Raw genomic sequence first — 21,025 nt, 5'->3', positions numbered from 1 at the left:
AGAGATGGGTATTCCATTGCCATTCATATATTGTAGGTGCATGAATTCAGCAAAGTAATCCAATGTAGTCCCGTAGCCTATAATAGTAGTGGGTTATCCACATGATTGGAACTCTATTAATGTTTCTTAAGTGATGCATTTATAATTGAAATAATAACAAAACGTATTAACTATATGTTATATTCCAGATGTCAGGGCAGTCAATTAATAAGTATTATGTAATTTATAATCACAACACTAGATTTTCATGTTGAACATTTTATCCCAAAGTTTTGTCAGTTCTCTGCCAGGGCTGCTAACAAGGAGTGCACCTTGATTATTTGAGAGCATATGGATTTTTTTCGTTCAAATGAGGTTTTGGAATTTATATGAAGATCTCTGGTTTTTTCCATATACTAGTAGTGTTAAACTCTAATAGACAATTCTGTTGGAGCGGCATCCTTCGGACAGCTGCTTAGCTGTGCTGCATCTCTCTGCCCACAATAAGAAGTAGGCCTGGTAGCTCTGTTAATCCTGCTGTGTCCTGTGAGGCTACTGGAAGGAGGCTGAGGCAGCAGTGGAGGCTCCAGGATGGCAGAGATGAAGGAGCGGAGAAAGTCAGCTGGGGAAAGAAAGCTTCAGGCTGTGCTTGAGTGAGCCCAGGGAAGGCGCCAGGGCGCAGCCTGCTGAGCTGTGGAGGGAGGGTCACTGAGCCAGCTCATCCCAGCCCTGGCATTCCAATCCCACCACCACGTACTTGGCAGGGCAAATAGGGCGTGATATTCGCTCTGCCGGAACTGGGCTTGGCTTTTCCTTGCTGTCCCTTACCAGAGGGTGGATATTTCCTCTGTACCACTATACCTTGGAATTCTGTAACCTGTTTTTAATTCTAAAGAGCTTCAGAGCTAAGGACTTGCTTTGAGTCTCAGTGGAGACATGGACTACAGCTTTTGAAAATGCTGGAGCTGTTGAAGCTCTGGAATAGGGACCACTTTGTTTTCTGTTGCATGAAAGAGAGTTGCACCATGTTAGGCAGAATCATTAACTTGCTATTTTCATTATTGGTGACTTAGTATTATTTGAGGACTTTATCTCGTCGAGTTGATGAGGGTTGGATTTGGACTGTTAATTGTCATGTACACTGGACTGGACAAAGAAACACTTAGCAGAACAGTAAAGCACACCCAGTGATGTGCTTTGCTGATGTCAGTTCTCAGGGCATGTCCCACAGGCCACCGGGCGTGTCCCTGTGGAATGGCAAGGTGTCTTGCCACTGGGCTCTGGCCCTGCGACACTACTCTGCTTCCACACTGCCGAGCTTTTCTGCCATGATAGCTCAGCCTTGAAACCATGGACCGAACCCCTGGACCTGCAAGCCAAACAGAACCTGTGTTCTTTTGTGTTCTGAATGTCATGCTCTGCATCCTGGAGGTTGGAACTGAGCTGTTACACAGGGGTGCTCATATGATCTTATGCAATTCAGCTTTGCCCTAGGGAGCCACAGGTACCCTCCTCTCCACAGACTAACACTTGCAGAGTTCTGCCTCTGGCTATTCTTCCTGAATCTCAGGGGGCTTCTCTAGCATTTTATGTAAATAAAATTATATAAAACATTTTTTTCTATAATTTGTTTTCTATAATTTTGGCAATACTTTTTTATCTTCATATTTATTATGTAATTTAGAGTCTATTTCTCTCAATGGGGTATAGATTTAAGACAAGACTTAAAATACTATAACTATTTACCTTGAAAGTAGAAGTTACTAGCACATAATAGAAACTGAGTAAATACATAGTGTCTATGTAATTATTATCTGTGTTACAAATAATTTCAGGTGCTTGTTATTTGATCATATATCAAGGTACTTGTGTAAAATAAGTATATTTTTCAAAATAATTAATCAAATAAAAGTGTAAGAAAAGTGCCCGTGCAGTTAGTAGATTGCGTTTTTGACCATTTTTTATTTCTGACACATTGGGCTGGCGAGATAGCTCAGTGGACTAGAGCACCTGCTTAGGCAAGCTTAGGCAAGCTCAAGGAACAGCGTTCCAGTCCCAGCACCACGTACCATGCCAGCCCCGCCCCCAGGGTGAGCTGAGCCAGTCACAGAGTCTGGGCAGAGGGGTGCACGCCTGTAATCCCAGGGCTGGGGAGGCTGAAAACAGGAGGATCACTAAGAGTCCAGGCTGTGTAGTGAGACCCATATTTCTGATACTGTCTTTTGAGGTAAAAATGTCAAAAAATTAAAATACCAGTGCTTTCTGTCAAAGTGTTCACAACTCACAGGGAGATACAGACAGGGATCTGAGCAGACAGATCACCAATAAACTCTATGCATCTAGCCAATAGTTTTGATAATGAAAAATGCAAATAATTGAATTCTGTTTAATCTCTACCATATTCTGGTAGGGTTAATGATGATTCTTACATTTTCTGAATTTATCAGTAACATAAAATATAACATAAAGTAATAACTTCTATATTTACATAATGAATTTTATATGAGATACTTTACATTCATATGAGATGAAATCAGTTGCTATTTTCTTTAGTGGCATTTTAATTACCTCTTTAAACATGTCTCCAAGGTGAGAGAGCTTATAATAGAGATTTGTTTTCTCCTTTTAGATTTTTCATGTTTTCTTTTAAAATATTTTTCTCATTAATACTAAATATAATGGACATTAAAATTATATATATAAGCATATATGAGCACACATCTGTGTATGTCTTTAAATTTTCTATTGTTTAAAAGCTATAATATTCAGAAACACATGATTCAAGTTTTCTGTTTTAGTAAAGGACTAACTTTAATCTTTATTTATTTGGTACAGGGTTTCTGCCACTCAGAGTCATAGTAATATTCCTGTTTTTAGCCTCTCCAGTGCTGGGATTACAGGTGTGTGCCACCACACCTGGTCTCGGTGTCAGGCTCAGCCCACCTGTGGTTCTGGGGCTAGTGTACCAGGTTTGAATCAAATAGAGACTGAAACCAGAATGGATTAGAATTTAGTGAGCCTTTATTAGCCAGTCTGATGACTAGCCAGCTGCACTCCATACAACGAGGCGCTAACCAGCCACACCCAGCAGAGCTGAGTTCAGTCCTTTATAGCAAGTCTTGTTGATACAGCTGTAAGCTGTTTACGACTAGGAGGTTTTCACAGTTTTTGGCGATAAGTGGAACTTGCCCCAGATAGAGCCTGTTACAAGATACAGTTAGGATGGTGGAAACACATAAGTTGTGTACAACACTAGCAGGCTGAAGGATCTTCACTTGAGCCAGGAAGTGACGCTCAAAGATAGAGATCCCTGCCAGCTTTGCCCAATAGAAAAATAATAAGATCCATATTTATTTCAATCACATTCCCCACTGGTTTTATTCAGGAATCAAATCATTGATTCTTCAGTTACTTCTAAGTGCTGGTATTGAGCTCTAAGTACCATTAACTGATGGCCTGGATTCTTTGTTGAACACACTTAGTTAAATAGCTTATGATACAGGGCCTGATAGTCATCAGGGCCAAAGGAACAGGAGAACAGGTCCAATTAAGGAAGCTGTCAGGTCATTTATACATTGAGAATAGTCCCCAATTTTCACTTTTGACAAATCTCTAGAGCCATTTTTTTTCCCAGCAACATTAATATTACAGGCAGGAGAGGTCACCACTGCTACTCTACTCAAACAACAAGGAACAACAGAATTTGTTTTCTAGAACCCAGGGCAGGAGGACAGGCGATATCCCAGTGGCCCCACTGGTTTTTTTATGCCATTTCTTGAGCTATAATATCAGCCAGAGAGTTTCTTCTTTTGTCTTAAGTTCTGACCCGCAGTGCGGAGGGTCTGTCTCTTCCCAGAGGCAAAGTCATCTTGCCTCTCATAGGGTCTCCTTGAGGGCATGGCCCTGTCTGACTGCCTATCCTACAACATTCCCTCCAAACTGCCATGAGGGAACCATGGGCAAAGACCACTCTGGCTTATTCAGGCCAAAAGGGGTCGTAGTTGTGATCTGGTGTCAGAGATAGTCTCCAAAGGTTCTACCTAAAGGCACTCAGTAGACACCAGACATTTTTATAGGTGGAATAGCTTTTAAAACTGGAGAAGACAAAGCCAAAGAAACAATTACACATGCATAGGTTAAATAATAACATCACCAGGCTTCCAAATAAGAGTTAAAATTAATTCCTGTATACACTTCTAGCTTCTGCAGCTTGTATCAGATTTCTGGGGCCCACTTAGCAAGATATAACTTTTTGGTCTTAAGGCCTCTTGCAGGTAGCCCTGCCCAAGGAATGTGAAGATAGCTTCCCTTGGAATGAAGCAGGAAACCTCAAGAAGACTCCGCTCACTTGGGCTGTATGAGGTTGAGTCCCTCTAGTTTTAGTGAAGAGAGGTCACTAATACAGTTCACACCTGTATTAACTATCAGCACAAAATACCTGATTTAAATCAGAAATCAACCAGCCTAACTTATAGCATTCAGTCAGATTAACACTGAGGCTGAGTTTTATGTCACAAATACAGGGCCTGGCTCTAGTGAGGTATGATGACTGGAAGGAAGATCAGGGTTGGAGAAGGATAAAGAGACCTGTGCCAATGTCCAGAAATAGGCTGGGTTTTTCCTCTAGTCATGATTACTCAGGTCTGCTCAGTAGAGATGACAGGTAGAGATAATACTCCAGCCAGAGGAAAAAGGCAGGCCCAGGGCCCTTCAGTCCTCTTGGACCACCTGGGAAGCCAACTCTGTGCTCTGGGGCCTCCACCTTAGAGTGTGGTCTCACTTTTAGTGGCTTTCTCAGCAGTCAGGGAATGGCTTGAGGCCTCTTGAGGCAATCCCTCTTATGATGGCCTGGCTTCTGCAGATGTGTTGAGCTCTTCTTGGAGCCCAGAGAATCAGACTTGGGATCTGTTTTGAGGCTGCAACAAAGGCAGTCATTTTATCTCTTTTTTTTTTTCTCTCCCTGATTTTCTCCCAGTTCCAATTATAGGACACTAAGAAACAGTTTTTATCAAGTGAGTTGTGTGGAGCAAAAGCTAACTCTTTTCTCATATTTGGAGTCGACTGAGAAATGAACTTATCTGTGTACCGTGTGGCAGGTGGATTGGGCAGGTTCTGAGGGCATCAGTCTAAGATTGCGGGCTGCCTTTTGTCAGCTTGAGCAGCCAGTGCAACCATGTGGGTCTGGCCAGTCTACCGCAAATGACGTTTGGAGTGGCAGGCTTTTAGCCATTTCAGAGGGTCATGGACAAGATCAATCCAAGCCTGAACATAAGGGATCTGGTCAGGCCAAGTAGCCTCAGGAAGGGACAGCCATTCCAATTCACAGAAGATTCAGAGCTTTCCAGGAGACATAGAGTCCCCATATCCTGAGGCTCATTGTCTGAATTCCTGAAAATGATTTAGAACACATTGTAGGGGTGACAAAGATGCAGAAGCAGGAGACTGACCCACAGTGTCAAGGAGGTTCTCACAGTTTTTAGCAACAGGCAGAACTTGCCCCAGATGGGGCCTGTTGCAAGATACACACATCAGCTGCGTACAATGTTAGCAGGCTGAAGGATCTGCACTTGAGCCAGGAAGCGGTGCTCAAAGAGCTAGAGGTCCCTGCCAGCTTTGCCCAATAGAAAAACAACAACTATAGTGATTTCAACCCATTACAGCCAGCATGGCATGTGTTACCAGGGGTCCTTGCACTTGCCAGGCAGGTGCTTAGACCACCGAGCTATCTCCCAGCCCAGGAATAACTTTAACACAAACATTTGTGGGCTAACAGTATAAATTTAAGATTGGTGGAGAGAAATATTATTAGTAATATTAGGTGGATGTATCCTTTCCTGACACTTGCCATAAATTATGAATGCTAAAAATATCATTGAATGGCTGAAAGTGTAAGATATGTGAGTTAATTATAGGCTTATAATTAGCATCACTAAAATTTGATTAAAGACATGATTGCATTCATTGAACATGTAATGACATTAAGGCTCATAGAGCAATTTTCTAAAGACAATAGCATGGAGTTGGACAAAGAATAAGGGAAAGCCAAATTTTGGCTTGCTGTTCCTTGATAGAAGATGGTGTTCTTTGATGATTTTATGATGTCAGACAATTTCTTTTTTTGTCTATGTACCATGTATGAAAGTCTGGATTATGACTATGCACACGCTGAACTCTAGCTATTGTTCAATGGAAATGTCCACCAGTGTATATCATTCAGGCTATAATATTTGCAAGTTTTTAAAAAATGATAGTGATCTATGTCTACAGTTGCTTTCTAAACATTTTGAGAATTCACTATAGCAGAAGAAATACAGTCCAGAAAATTCTTGAAAGCAGGTCAGACCACATAAATGCATGCTGAGAAAGTGTCCACAGCCAGTTTTAACCAGCATTTGATTAGTGTGGACAACACCCAGGGTTATGCCAACACTGCAAAATCCCATGAGGAAAATAAGTGTAATTATGGTCCCATTAATTATTATTTTATAGCTAGCTTATGCACAGGTAAGCCGCTAACTCTAATGATAGACAATAAAATAAGGACAAAGTATATCAGTGAAAATTACTATTGCAGTTCAGCAAGCATGATTGGAAAAGGAAATAAAATAGAAAAGGCAACACAGTGGAAATTAAAGGAAAACAAAATCAGACCAGATGTTGCAAATCTGTTTTTCACACAGAGATGCTTGCATGTGGAGAGCCGCCTTCCAGGCAAGGCTGCTGAGACAAGAACGCTGAGCTTGTGCAAGACGGTTTGCTGTGCGGGCTGACAGTGGCAGCTTAGAGCTCAGGGGAGAATGTGGGAAACAAGCTTTTGGGCTAACTGGGCTCTTAGCATTTTTTTAAAAAAATTATGTCTTCATTTAAAATATTGAATAAAGATTGTAATTTCTCTGCTTTTAATTTAGTTTTAGCATCCAAAATCCCAGGGAGTTTTCCCATTTTTGTAAGTGCTTCTGATTTCTCACTGTTCCCACCCGCAGCAGGCTTTGCTGTCGCGCCACCTTCCTTCCTCGCTTCATAGTCCCTGGCCTCGCTCCAGTAGCCCCTTGCGTCCGCTCCTGTGAATCCTTATGATGTGAGCGCCATTCCATGTCTACTGCCCTTCATCCTGTTTTCATGTTGGCAAAAAACCCTTCTATGCAGAGCACAGCATACGTGCTTTATGCTGGGCCCAGGAAGCCACTGGGATTATTAACAGGAATGCTGCTCTTGCCAATTTCTTCATTAGGAGCTTTTGTGTAAGACAAAATGGACTTTTAACCTTATATTTAGGGAGCATTTTTTTTTTAAGTCTTTAGATAGGAAAACTGGAATCCTCATGCCCTTTCCTAAATGAACTGAGTTCTCTACCAGAAGGCTATCGACATACATTGTATATTGTGAAAGAATCAACTAAAATGAGTAAGAAGCACAGGGAAGCATGCTACCTGCACACCACAAATACGCTAAGAGAAACAATGCCTGTGACTTTGGTAGGTAACCTGAAGTTCTTAGAGTTCCAAGGACATTCTGAAAGCCGCTGTAAAGCAATCATTGAGTTTTCATGTAAGTACAACTGGAGCAATAAATCTCACAGCAAGTCAGCTTGTCTCTAGACTCTCAGCTCAACACATGCTTATGATTGTGCTTGGGAGGTGCGTCCTTTCTTGCACCCACCGTTATTGAGGAACCGCGCACGGTGAGCACGTAGAGCCAGAATCACACACGTCTGGATTAGTCTGGCCTCAGTGTGACAAACTGAGGGATACAATACAGTGATGGGAAGCAGAAAAAGTAATTTTAAAAAGAAAGAGACAAGCACTGCTGTCTTTATGTATGGTGGCGCTTAGCAGGTCCCTTGCAGGGATGTCATTACTTACTATTTTGCCATTTCCTGTATCTGGCAAAAACTTGGGTGATAGGAACTCCGTAAATATTCTTTAAATGAATAAATGACATATTGAATTAATATAAATACTTGTATTTAAGCTCACTGAATAAAAATAGTTTACACCTACAATCATTTTTAAGGAGAAAGAAAAAGATCAATAAGGAAAACCGAGGATTTTGCAGTTGATCTGGGCACTTCACTGTTACACAAAAATGATCAGAAAACACAATGAATATTTAAATTTTAAAAATACATGTAATAGTACAAAATCCATTTGCATTAGTCACCTTTGCTTTGAACACATTTATACCATTGTCTTCATAAATCTGAAAGAAGTCTACAAGTGCCTTTTCATGAGAGTCTTTATGAGATTTAATTTAAAAAACTCTGTCTTTGTCTTTGTCTGTGTCTGTCTCTGTGTCTGTGTGTGTGTGTGTGTGTGTGTGTCTGTCTCTCTCTCTCTCTCTCTCTCTCTCTCATCGCAGTGGGTCCCCTCCACTTTATTCACCAGATCATCACTATTCCTGGTACTCTGTGATGTGTAGGTCTTCCTCAAAGTCAACCTGACTGTAAAAAGAAAACATTTTGAATCAGTTCAGAAGCAGCCATAGCCATGTCCCTAAAGATACTCACAAAAAAGAGCTTCCAAAACCGTTTCAGAAAGTGGCAACTATGACAGTGTAGAGGTGGTAGACACAGCAGATCTGAGTGGGATTTATGGCCATCTACTTCTTGTAATACATTTTTTTGAGGTACTAGAGATTGAACTCAGGACCTTGCACTTACCAGGCAAGCACTTATTCTACTGAGCTATCTCCCTGGCCCTCTTATAATATGTTTTTATTTAATCACAGTTTTATTTTTCAATTGCACCTCATACTTATTTTGACAAGACATAGTTGTTAATAAATGGAATGTTCTTAGTTAATAAATGACAGTGTTCCCTAAGTCTTCCATGTTAAGGTTCTCTGTTAAAGGAACAGTTAAGACTGTATACTTAGGGCTGGAGAAATAGCTTGGTGGTCTAAGTGTCTGCCTGGCAAGTGCAAGGACCTGGGTTCGATCTCTGGTAACTCATGTCATGCCAGTCCTGAGCTGTGCCAGGCACCAAATCCTGGTGTGGTGGTGCATGCCTATAATCCCAGCACTGGGGAGGCTGAGACAGGAGGATCACTACAAGTCTAAGCTACATAGTGAGAACCTGTACCAAATAAAGAAATAAAAGATTTTTTTAAAAGTAGCCTATGTTGGGGCCAGGGAGATAGCTCATTAGAATAAGTGCTTGCTTGGCAAGTGCAAGGGCCTGAGTTCAATCCCCGGTTCCACCAAAAAAAAAAAAAAAAAAAAAAATTAGCCTATGTTTCATATGCATCACAAAAATAATTTATGGTTAGTGTTATTCCAATCAGAAGTTGTGATTCAAATTTATTATAATATTGATTTATAAACACTTTTGTACATAAAAGTATTTTTGTTACTGAAAAGGAACTTTTAAAAAATGTATAATTGGAGACCTGTCATTTATTGACTTAATCATACTAGTTGATTGTATAGACTGTATAATTAATTTATTTCTATCAATGGTCAGTATCACCAGTGATTTTTGGTGAAGTTATGGCTGAAGCTGTATATCTGCTCTAGATATAAATGAAAGTAAGTAGTTCTCCTATAGCACTCCCATAAACTGGGTCCATTTAAAATGTGTTCGTCCATGTCAGAAACCTCAGTTGTCACTTTAATGAGGATATTCGACTTATAATTGAAGGAAAAACTTTTGTAAACATTCTCCAGAAATTGCAATCCATGCTAATTTTACTTTAGCCATTTCAATGTTTGTTAAAATAAACTTTAGTAAGTACTGTCTTTAACCATTTCTCCCTGACACTTGAATTTTCAGGTAAATTTTTGTTAAATACAACCCAAAGTGTTTTCACTGTCACTCTGGTGATACATAAATCTGTACTCATTACAATTTTGTATCCATGTGTGTTGTTTGAGTGAAGCCTGCATATCAAGGGGCAGTACATAAGTACACATCGAATCAAGAAATAAAGAACTCAAGGAAATCACTGCTGTCAGTGAAGCTGGGATTTAACTGAGAGGCTAGGGCTGAAATCCAGAAGTTTCTGTAGAACTTTCCAGCAACAGAAAATTCACGGAAAGGCAAATGACATGGATAGCCCTTGGAGGATCAAGTTAAGACCTGACTCTCAGGCCTCTAGAAGCACAGTACTTCCCCACACATTTAAACTAGATGTTTTGGTCTCACTTTTGTCACTAACCTGCAATTTGTTGTTAATCTGCTCTTGGCTCTTTATTGATTTACATAACGCTCCTGAATACTTTGTGGGAAACACTGATGTAGGGGTGAAAACCTTGTGTCTTCAGTTAGTTTTGACTTCACAGACTCTACCATCACAAATGTGGTGTGAGGGGACAAGCTCCTCAAAACAATGACAAACGCAGTGAGGGAGGATTATTTCTGTAAAGAACAAGGATCCACTCTGCCCTGTTTTCTTCTTCAACATTTGAAACAAAATTCAAGAGATCTATAATTTCAACAAAAAATATGCTTGTGCTTGATCTTAGCATAGCTGCATTGACTAAAGAAGTGGTCCCCTCTAAGGCAGATCTCCAGCAAGCCTGTGCTGTATAACAGCTGGCCCTTTTTCAATATGAAGAAATACTATCTCGGTGAAGGTAGTCAAAATAAATGAAAAGTGCACTTAGTATTCTGAAGAAAAAGAAAGAAAACTAAATAAAATTTACTGGGTCACAAGTGGTTCATCTGTTCTTAACATTCCTTTGAGTTTCTGTTCTTCTGCAGACCACAAACTTCTAGGACTTCATTTTAAATCATGCCAAATTTGCATATGTCTTTGTACAAAAGTACAAATTTCATATGTAGGACTGCAAAATTGTTCTACTTTTTGAGTGGAGAAGAAGAAATGACAACTAAATAATTACTGACTTTATACAAGATGATCTAGCAATAGAGGCACATGACATTAGCATCCAGCATGCAGGAATTGAATGGTTTTATTACATAATACAGGAGAATTGCTCACTGCTGCCTGTTCCTGCTGGCAGTCCTGATGTTGAGTCTGGTGATATCCTCCAAGCTATTTCTGTTTACCCAGTGCTTTGTTATTAGATGCTAATAGGTTCTTGGTCTATGGGAGAGGAAACAAAGGAGCAATTAACACGAAGAAGCTTAGTTAGAGGAGTCAGTGGGAGAAAGTATGTTCTCAGTGAAAATGCCTAAGGTTTGCTTTTTTTGTCTATATTGTCAAAGTAAGGATGGCATAAAGTGGAAATAATCTAGGCTTTTGTTTCCATACCAAAGTGGCTAAGTGGCAGAAGTCAAGCTTCATTTGTTAATCTGGCCATCTTTCTGGTGATGTCTTGAGATAGATTCTGTCCAATTGTGATGTCTCTGTGGAGACTCAAAACATTAGCGTGATGAAGCACTGTCTATGCACAACTTGAGGAGTTAAAACTGCCCCTCTAACAAGTCTAGCTATCTTAAACATAGTTGAAATTATTGTGAAAACTCATAATATATACCATTATGTAATACAGTAGCACAAATGATACATTGCATTAACTACATATAATTTAGAAAACTTTTTTTCCAGAACCAGGGATTGAACTCAGGCCCTTGCACTTGCCAGGCAGGTGCTTATTCTACTGAGCCATCTCCCTGGCCCCTAAACATTTTAAAGCTTCAATTTCCTTTAACCTTGTGCTTTTGGAATAATTGAATGATATAATTATAGAATCACTGTATAGCAAGGAAAGATGAGCTTCAAGAATTTACAACATTTTAGCTGGTTGGATGTTTTGATTTTGAGTTATGATTCAGTTATGACTGAATCATGGAACTATGCAAACTTGCTCCAAACCCCAACTTCTTCCCTAATACTGAGATGCCACAGTTACATCTTCTGGAATTATTATAGGAATAAAGAAATGATGCCCACTGTTGTCAAGTGCAATACCCATCTTGACAACAGGAGACATTCAAAAAGTATTTGTTGAAAATTCAAAATGAAAAAGAAAGAAAGATACCAATAAACAATAAGAGAGTTGGGCAGGGCAGAGAACAGTAATATCTTTTTCTCAGTTATATGCTTAGGAAATTTGAGGTACAAAATTTCTACTTAATTAATTATAAACATGTATAGGTAATGCATGTTGTTAAATATATAGAATTGAATGTTACTTGCTTTCTTCTAATCTTGGAAGTTAAACGGAGTGCTTATTAAAGGCCTACAGCAGACTTAGCCTGAGTTTAGGACATTTGAAGAACCTCCTCTGTGTTAACATTGATGAGCCAATATTGAGGCACCCTTAATAATGGACTTATTTGCATTAGGATTTATCTTTATTGTGAATTCTATGGGTCTTGACTAACATTTATTGACACGTAGTCAACACTTCAGTGTCCAACCAGAGTTGCAATATGCTGAGTGTGTCCAGAGCCCTACTGTTGGTCCCATTAGCTTTCTGCAAAATCCTTGTACTTGGTCTCTTCTTCGTCTCTGTGACAAAATAGTCAGGAAGGCTTTCCAGACAGACTTCACCTATGAGGGATGTTCCTGCAAGTTTGCTTTATAGCATTCAGTTCTTCACCTATTAAAGGACATCTTCATACTTCTAAGTTTTGGCACTTAGAAATACAATTGGTACTAACATTTATATGCAGATATAAGTATATCAGTGTTCAGCTTATTTGGATACTTGCTGGGTTAGTTTTGTAATAGGAAGTTATTATCAGGAGTGGGGTTGCTGGGTTAGTTTTGTGATAGGAAGCCCCTCTGTATCCCAGTGTGGCTGTGTCAATTTTCATTCTTTCTAGGGATGAGTATCTGTTGTTTCACATCTGCACCAGCATTTGGTGTTGTTTACATTTTGTACATCTGTGACTCTGAAGTGTAGATTATGCTATTTTTATTTATGATTCCTTGATTATATGTGATTTTTTCTTATACCATTTTTCATGTTAGTTATTCGTGTGCTGGCTTGTCATCTTTGCATTCTCTTGGCAAGATGTCTGCCCAGATCTTCTGCTCAGCATTTGAGTGGTTTGTTTTATTATTAGTGAGTTTTCCAGATTCTTTGTACATCTGATACCACTGTTGTCATTTGTTTGGCAAATATTATCTTCTAGGCTGGGATTGACTTTTCATTTGCTGTGAAGTGTTTTCAGAGCAGAATTTTTTAGGAAGTTTCTTTCACTGCATTTTGGCATTGTATTTAAAAATTTCTCAATAACTCTAAGATTACCTAGATTTTTGTCTATGCTACCTTTCAGAAGTTTTATAAATGCTAAGTGTTTTGCATTTTAGATATACTTCTATTGTTCAATTGCAGATTGCACATTACATCTTCCCATGTGGATAGTAACTTCTAATCCAAATCATGTAGTCTAAGAAAACTTTTTCAAAGTTGAACACAAGATTTTTGCAAGTTTATTTTTATTTTATTTTTTTCATTTATGTATTTGATACAATGTCTCACTACACAGCTCAGACTCATAGTGTTCCTCCTCTTTTCAGCCTTCCCAGCACTGGACTCAGTCACCAGCTCAGTGCATCCTGGAGGCAGAGCTGGTGCTGCACATGGGACAGGGATCAAACCCTGGTCCCTGTGCTTGTCAAAACAGGCACTTAGTCCACTGAGCTATCTCACTGGCCTGAGTTTTACAAATTTAAAGTGTGAATGTATTAAAAATGTGAAGGTTACCAAGGTAACACTTTTAAAAAGAGAACTGGATGAAGAAAGAATGGTTCAACGAGATACCACATTTAGAACCAAAACCAGTTAATGTCCTACATGTAACCTTTAGGTCTAACTTTTCTATTAGAAATTATGCTCATGCCTACTAGATAAAAACTTACCTCAATTATTGTGTGACAGCAATCATTTAAATGGCCATGGGTTTTAGAGTTAAGCAACACAGTGACTATCTATCCCTGTAGAGTTGTAAGCTATCTTATAGTTATAACTATCTACATAAGTATACAATCCCGGAAAGAGAGACACTTGGCAGTTGAGGCTGTTTGCTGTCTGTCCAACAGGAGTCTGAGGGACCAGCGATCATCCATTCACTTATTTCTAAGGTTTTGAAAGTTTCTGAGCAGTTTTACAGACTAAGATGTTAGGAGCCCACAGGAGACTCACTGAATGGGTACAGTGACGTCAATGAGGTTGATACTCTTCTGGAGTTGTGCCTGGGGGTATAGCAGTTACTAGATATTTAGCTAATAGCTAATCTCAGATTAACAATCTCAGACTTTTATTATTGTCACAGATAGGTTCAGAGAAGGATTAGGATTTTTCTTTTCTTTTTTCTTTTTTCTTTTTTCTTTTTTGGCTGGCTCAGGCTGCCTTATGGGCAGGTCTGATGTATCTTGTAGGGCTGGGCATCAAACTGCAGCCCACTGATCCTGACTGAGTTTTCCCAAGCAGCCTCTTTAAACAAATGAGCCAACCCACAAGCCCCCAAACTCAGTGAAGACTGTCCAGTTTGTAAGACAGAGAAAATGGACAAACTTTTTCTGTGTTTGTAGAACTTTATTAAATTATAAAATAGATACTGGTTTTACTACAGAACTTGGAAAGAGTAACTGGCAACAGAGCGAGGATTAGTCCTTCCTGGTAGCAAGCCCTCTGCAGGTGGGCACTGGGCCTAATTTATCGTGCAAATCATCTGCATTATTTTTAACATCATAAGACTTCAATTCAGGAGAGGAGACAGAGGGAAAGACAGGAAGCAGAAAAGAAATGGAAATTTTCTAATATTTTATATTTATCCTCATTATTCTTAAAATAGCCTTGATAAAATGTTTCTGTTGACTCTTACTTTGAAAGCTTATTATTATGAACATGTTCTCGCCAAGGGCAAGCAAACTTGAGAGAATTGCCATGTGGATGGACTATAGCAAAAACTCAGCTCCTGTCTGTGGATTTTCCAGGCGGGGGGATAGCTCAGTGGCACAGCACCTGCCTGGCAGGCACAAAGTCCTGAGTTTGATTCTTGGTATGAAAAAATAAAAGGCTTTGCTGCTCATATATTTATAGTCCAGCTTTAAGCCTAGAAAAAACATAAAAAAAAATCTTTTAGCTCTCAACAAAATCTGGCTTATACATTTTATCTATTCTGTGGTTAATAAATCTATAAAATCTTCCTTTGGAGGTCAAATGACGATAAATTGTTTGTTTCCACTACATTTTTTTCCTGTTTTCAGCCTTCCCTAAGGCAGTAGAATTGACATTCAAGTTTTAGTTTAATCGGGAAATAATATTTAATAAAAATAATGGAATGTTTTCAAATCCCTAAATTTTGAAATCTTATGGTGATGTACCTGTTGTTATGGAAGGTAGAGATAGTCAGAAAAGTTAACAACAAATGAAAAATCTTTCAACAAAAGATCAGTTCTATGTTTTCCCCCCCTGCATAATACTATTTCCAATTAGAAATTACCCTTTGCGTCTCAGGACAGCAATAAGATGATTGATGGCAATTACTAGTAATTTTGCAATTCTCTGCTTTTAAAATAATTCCCTCCATGTTTTCACCAGCACTGGAGTACTCTACACTCAGCTCACATCGAAGGATGAGCTGGTGCTCTGAAGGTGCTAAGACAAGTCTTCCCATGTGACAATTCTTCAGAGCATAATACTCTAAATGTATTTATTCTTTAATAATATATTCACTTTCTTTTAAGCAACATCTAAGAAATAATGTAATAGTTTTAGTCCCCATGCATCTATTTTTGAGAAAATTAATCAGATGCAGAACTCCTAATGACTTTTGCGGAATCTAATGACTAAACCCATTCCTTCAGCAAGACCTTAAGGGTACAACTCCAAGGGGGTCACACAAAGTATCTGGTGCTTTGCTTTTTCCCTCAAGGTCTCCAGGCTCCACAGCAGACATAAAAACTCAGAATATTCTCAAAGGCGCTCACTGAAATAGGAACAACAACACATCGCTAATTTTAAAAAATGTCTTTAATGTAGCAGTTACTCAACATTTACATTTTATTCTTCTGCAAGAATATGCTTAAAATTCCACATAATGAGAAGCTGCTAGCTTTCCAAGAAATATTGGGTTAATGGGAAAATGGCACTAGAGAGATACATGCGGGGGTCTTTCTTGATATTTCTATGCCATTTTGATGTAGAGTAATTCTAAGATAATTCAGTCATTGTCTGTCATTCCTCATTAGAAATGTCTCAGATCCAGGCTGGCTACATGCTTGTGCCACTTGCTTCACTCTCTGCTTTCCATACTGTGCCTGTTCACATCAATAGCTGGCCTTTCCCCTGCAGCTTTTCTGTCTGATTAGTGCCATGACTCTGATGGCATAAGCTGGTTGCAAACAATAACCATACAACTGTATGTGATGCCCAACAGAAAATGGAAAATTTGTGTTGTATTCATGTCTTTGCTTTGAACAATAAACTGAATAGATAGGTGTATGGATCATTGCTCTACACAGGAGTGACCACTGAATTCAGGGATATGATCATCCTTTGTGTGGACAAAATCCTCCTGCCAAAACTTACTTGATAAAATGTGGCTTGTCACAGCCATGATTTCTTCTTTAATTAAACAGAAATTACAGTATGTTAGGTAATTAATCTTACAGGAATCATCATTCCTTTTTTCCTAGATTTCATTTCATTGTTATAGGACTGAGCAAAAATATCACTGAAGTTTAAAATTGAGCACCAATAGTGAAGAAAGATTACACTTTACACATATATGTTGCATTTATTCCTAAAGACTTACCAATATACCTGGAAAAGGAAGGAGATAGTGCACTTGCAGTGAATGCTTTTGGTGTTTAACTTAGAAAATGAACCTGGCAAGCACAAGGTCCTGAGTTCAATCCCTGGTACAAAAAAAAAAAATGTAGGTATCTGCAATAGGTTAAGTTGACTAACTCTGAGGTTCCATAAATATTTCTATGTAGGAAAATAACTTGTGGATCAGGCTCAGAGAACTTATCACTTATATCTCATAAAAGCACTTTATTCCTTCAGTATTTGTATTTTTTTCTATAACAGAGGCAGTAGAGCTCAACATCACTATCTGTCTGAATATCAAACTCCTTAGACATAACATGGAACAGGTATTTTCCAACAGTCATTGATATTCTAAACTTTAAGTCCCTGTAGAATGTGAAAAAAGTACACATTTTTACACAGAAATTTAGAAATCTAACCATATACAACATTGTAGCAGGACAATCCTATGACATTTTTTTCTTGTCTCTTGTTTTCTTTTATTACCTTTTTAAAAAATAAACATTGACTTGTGAGAGAATACAGCAACAATTGATATGACATTAGAAGCAGTATGCATTTAGAAGACCAGAATGATATGTATTCCAAGCATGGTTTTAATATTGCACATCGTTAATCTCAGTGTAGTTACTTAGTTCACAGATATCAGCATGTACAGTTAGTCAGGGTGAGAATCCTACCAATTAACTGCTAGTTTCAAAAACCTGATGGAGATTCTTAGGATCATTGCCTTAACCATCTTGTTTATATAAATGTATGGTTTTTACCCCTTCGACGTTTCCTAACTTTTCTCCTTGCTATCTCTTTGTTGTTTTTTCCTTAAGTTATCACTTTCCATTTAACTGTATTATATCTTTCAATTTTTATTTCTTCTTTTGAGTTCTGACACTAGGGAGACTATATGATATTTGTACATTGGGTCTGGTTTATTTCACTTATGAGTATATCTTCAAGTGGCATCCACTTATATATGAAGGCTTTGAGTTTACCATTCTTTATAGATGAGTAATACTCCATTGTATAAAAATACCACATCTTTTTCATCCATTCCTTAGGTGATGGGCAATTTGATTGTTTCCAAGATTTTGCTATCATAAATTGTGCTGCTATAATCATAGATATCACTATGATATGATGTTTTCAGATCCTCTGGGAAAATTCTTAGCAGAGGAATAACTGGTTTAAATGGGATTTCCAGTCCTAGTTTTCTAAGGAGTCTCCATACTAATTTCCATAATGGTTGCCCCAGTCTACATTCCCACCATCAGTGGAGAAGGGTGCCTTTTTCCCCACAGCCTCTCCAACATTTGTTGTTGAGTGATTTCTTTATGATAGCCATTCCCTATGGGAGCATTCTTGTGAAGCTAAAAGCTATGTACTCTTTCATGAGCATTAAATACAATACCTAAAGTAATAAGATAAAATTCTTACTAGCAGGTAGAGTTCACAGTCTACTAGAAAGATGATTTTAAATACGTATCGTTAAAATACAGGATGAGATTTTAATGGAAGCGTATAAATCATTTCGCGTGAGCATCACACAACTTGCGAACAGCTGTTTCTTCTAAGGAATGAGTCCGGCACAGACACCCTAAGAAAAGACCATTTGAGAAGTGCTCTGAAAACACAGTAAGAGTTGACCAAGCAGATCAAATAGATTACGCAATCTGCATCAAAGTTACAGGTTGTTACAGATCAGAGGCATAGAAGAACAAGGAGGATGCTGAAAACCATAAAATGCATATTGCTGAGGTAGAAGAAGCCTTCAGAAGAATGATTGGAATCGGTTATAAAAGGGCATGATGTTCTCTTTAAATTAGCTGCTCAGGTTACTTTGTTTAGTAGAATTTTGTGTTGTTTCTAATGCTTTTTTTCTTCTATCACTAATTTGTATTCTTTAAAAAAATTTTAAAACAAAGAAAGGTCTAAACAGACCTCCAAAAGGCATCAGAGCCCATATTCTATGGGAGCTTGATTTTCATCTGTACACAGTAAGGGCCAAGGCGAAGGGAGTAATCCCATTATGTATAAGTGGCTCTGCAGCTCACCAGTAATGCCACCACACACACCAGCAGACTGCGAGAGAGCCATGAGGATGCAGAGATGGAAAGAACAGCAGAGGGATGAAAGACACATTCTGCATTCAGTGTGACTCTAAATAATATTGAAAGATTTGGGGTGGAGATTCATGTATTACAGCCAGAAGTCAAAACTCTGATTTTTAGTATTATTTTAATTTGTGAAAATACTGTTCCCGTGTCTGCCGCTGTTGCAGAGGCATCTCCTCCCTCAGTGCGTGTGTGTGGAAGTACCCACCAAAGGATTGCACTGCTCTAGCAACTGTGTCCGGCTTCACGCTTACACATGCGCAGAGCAGAGGGGAGGCTTGGAAACACTGCAGGGCAGGGCACTTCTTCCAGCACTCCTCAGCTTCAGGCAATCATTTAATGTGTGTGATGGGTGGGTGAGAAAATTTCCACCACTGCTACTTAATTTTCATTTCAGTCTGAAGTCTGTTCCTTGGTTCTACCTGGTATCACTCAGTCCAAAAACAGAATCTAATGGAACTGGAATCTAGAATCATATGTAATCAATAAAAATGTTTAAATATAAATTTTGTATTTCATATAATTTTTCTATTAAACAACAAAAAGATAAAAAACTATCTCAGTTTTTGTAATTGGTTCTCAATGCCCTCAGTATATGTATCTGAAATCAGATGTTATCTGTCTATGTGTCTATCACATTAGCCATATTTGACATTATATATTTTTGACATTATATACTAGATTTGTGTCATCTAATGGCCACACACGTGACTAATTTGCTATGTTTATGTACAGAAAGCCATACCCTGGAAGATGTCAACAAGTGCATCGTAGCTCTGAGAGACCAGGATGTGGAGAATTTAGACCGAGCCGCAGGAGCCATCAGAGGACGGGCCACGAGAGTCGCTCACATCGTCACGGGTGAAATGGACAGCTATGAGCCAGGGGCTTACACTGAAGGTGTCATGCGAAATGTGAACTTCCTCACAAGCACCGGTAAGTCTCAGGGCTCAATCACAGCTGTGCTGTTAGAAATCTGAATATGCAGAGTGACTGAATATTCACACCTATGGAAAATGGTTCTGGCCATGTTTAAACATACAGAACATCACTGTACTCTCTGATGATTACTTACGTTCTTTGGTTATATGATTTGAAATTTATCCCAGTGAAGGAAACCTATTCATTGGGGAAGGGTCTTCATAAATATGCGCCTTATATAAACTACCCACAGACAGCAGCAATTTAGGTTTATTCATGCCAGCTCAGGAGGAGGTGTGGTTAGGCTGGTGCAGCTCTCAGGAGGAAACAGTTTCCAGATTTTCCTTTAGCTGTGTCCCCGGTACCCTCAGGTTTTCATTACACTGCTTAAGCTGAGCAAATCTGTCAGGTTTCTAGAGAAATGCTCTCTACCTTTAGCTGTGGTTGTTTGCAAAACATTTTGTTCTTGCACATAATTGTCTTTGATTGCTTAGGAAATAGGCAGCGAGGACTTTGTTCTGGTTGCATTAACCAAGTCGCTGTTTTCTAAAATCAGCTAGTAAACACTTTGAATTACTCAGTGAAATGTCATTCTTTTAAATATTGTTATCATTTCCCTAAGAAACTTATGGAAGTATCAGGATTCATATGAATTCATAAACCATGAAGGCATTCGGGAGTCTCCACAGGTCATCATGGCAGAACTCTTGCCTCTGAAGATCCCTGCGAATTTGTAAAATCCTCAGATATAAATTACTACCCTTTAGTACTAAAGCAGTGATACAGTGGTGACTCCTTTATTGTTTGAAATTTCATAAGGAATTTCCAAAGGAGTGGAAAAGAGAAGGATGGACTAGTTTTGTTTTGTTTATTTAAAGATTTATTTATTTACTTACTTATGCGGCACAGGGTCTTACCATGGAGCTCGGACTTGCAGTGATCATCCTGTCTCAGCCTCCCCAGAACTGGGATTCCAGACATGCACCGCCACTCCTGGTTTCAGTGGCCAGGATGGTACACATGGTGGACACGGCCCACATGGCATGTGATACTAGGACAGAAACTAGGTCCTTGAGCTTGGCAGGCAGGTGTTTAGAATGCCGAGCTATCTCCCCAGCCCACAATAGGATAGTTCTTAAATTCTTATTTTCCTTCTTCCTTTTGTGTGCAAAGCTGTCTTTTGAGAAGAACAAGAGGAACACCCTGACAGTTAAGTAACGTTCACATTAGTGTAGCTCTTAAGAGCTGTGCTGCAAGCACGCAGCAAGGTCTGCAGAGCACCAATGAGTCTTGCTGTCCCAGTACGTTGATGAAGAAGGTCATC

At 39.0% G+C, this 21,025-nt stretch overlaps 1 protein-coding gene across 1 annotated transcript in view; it reads left to right on the top strand.

The window, feature by feature from the left end:
• Ctnna3 (catenin alpha 3) overlaps positions 1–21,025 on the top strand; it is a 1,779,311-nt gene that overhangs the window by 1,341,269 nt on the left and 417,017 nt on the right. Inside the window, exon 12 of the mRNA XM_012514925.2 lies at positions 19,516–19,716. Coding sequence (XP_012370379.1) covers positions 19,516–19,716 — 201 coding nt within the window. The remainder of the gene's footprint in view (positions 1–19,515; positions 19,717–21,025) is intronic.

This window comes from Octodon degus, unplaced genomic scaffold (assembly GCF_000260255.1).
Source record: "Octodon degus isolate 3935 unplaced genomic scaffold, OctDeg1.0 scaffold00046, whole genome shotgun sequence".
Classification (NCBI taxonomy): Eukaryota; Metazoa; Chordata; class Mammalia; order Rodentia; family Octodontidae; genus Octodon; species Octodon degus.
This window is presented reverse-complemented; position numbering and strand designations above follow the sequence as displayed.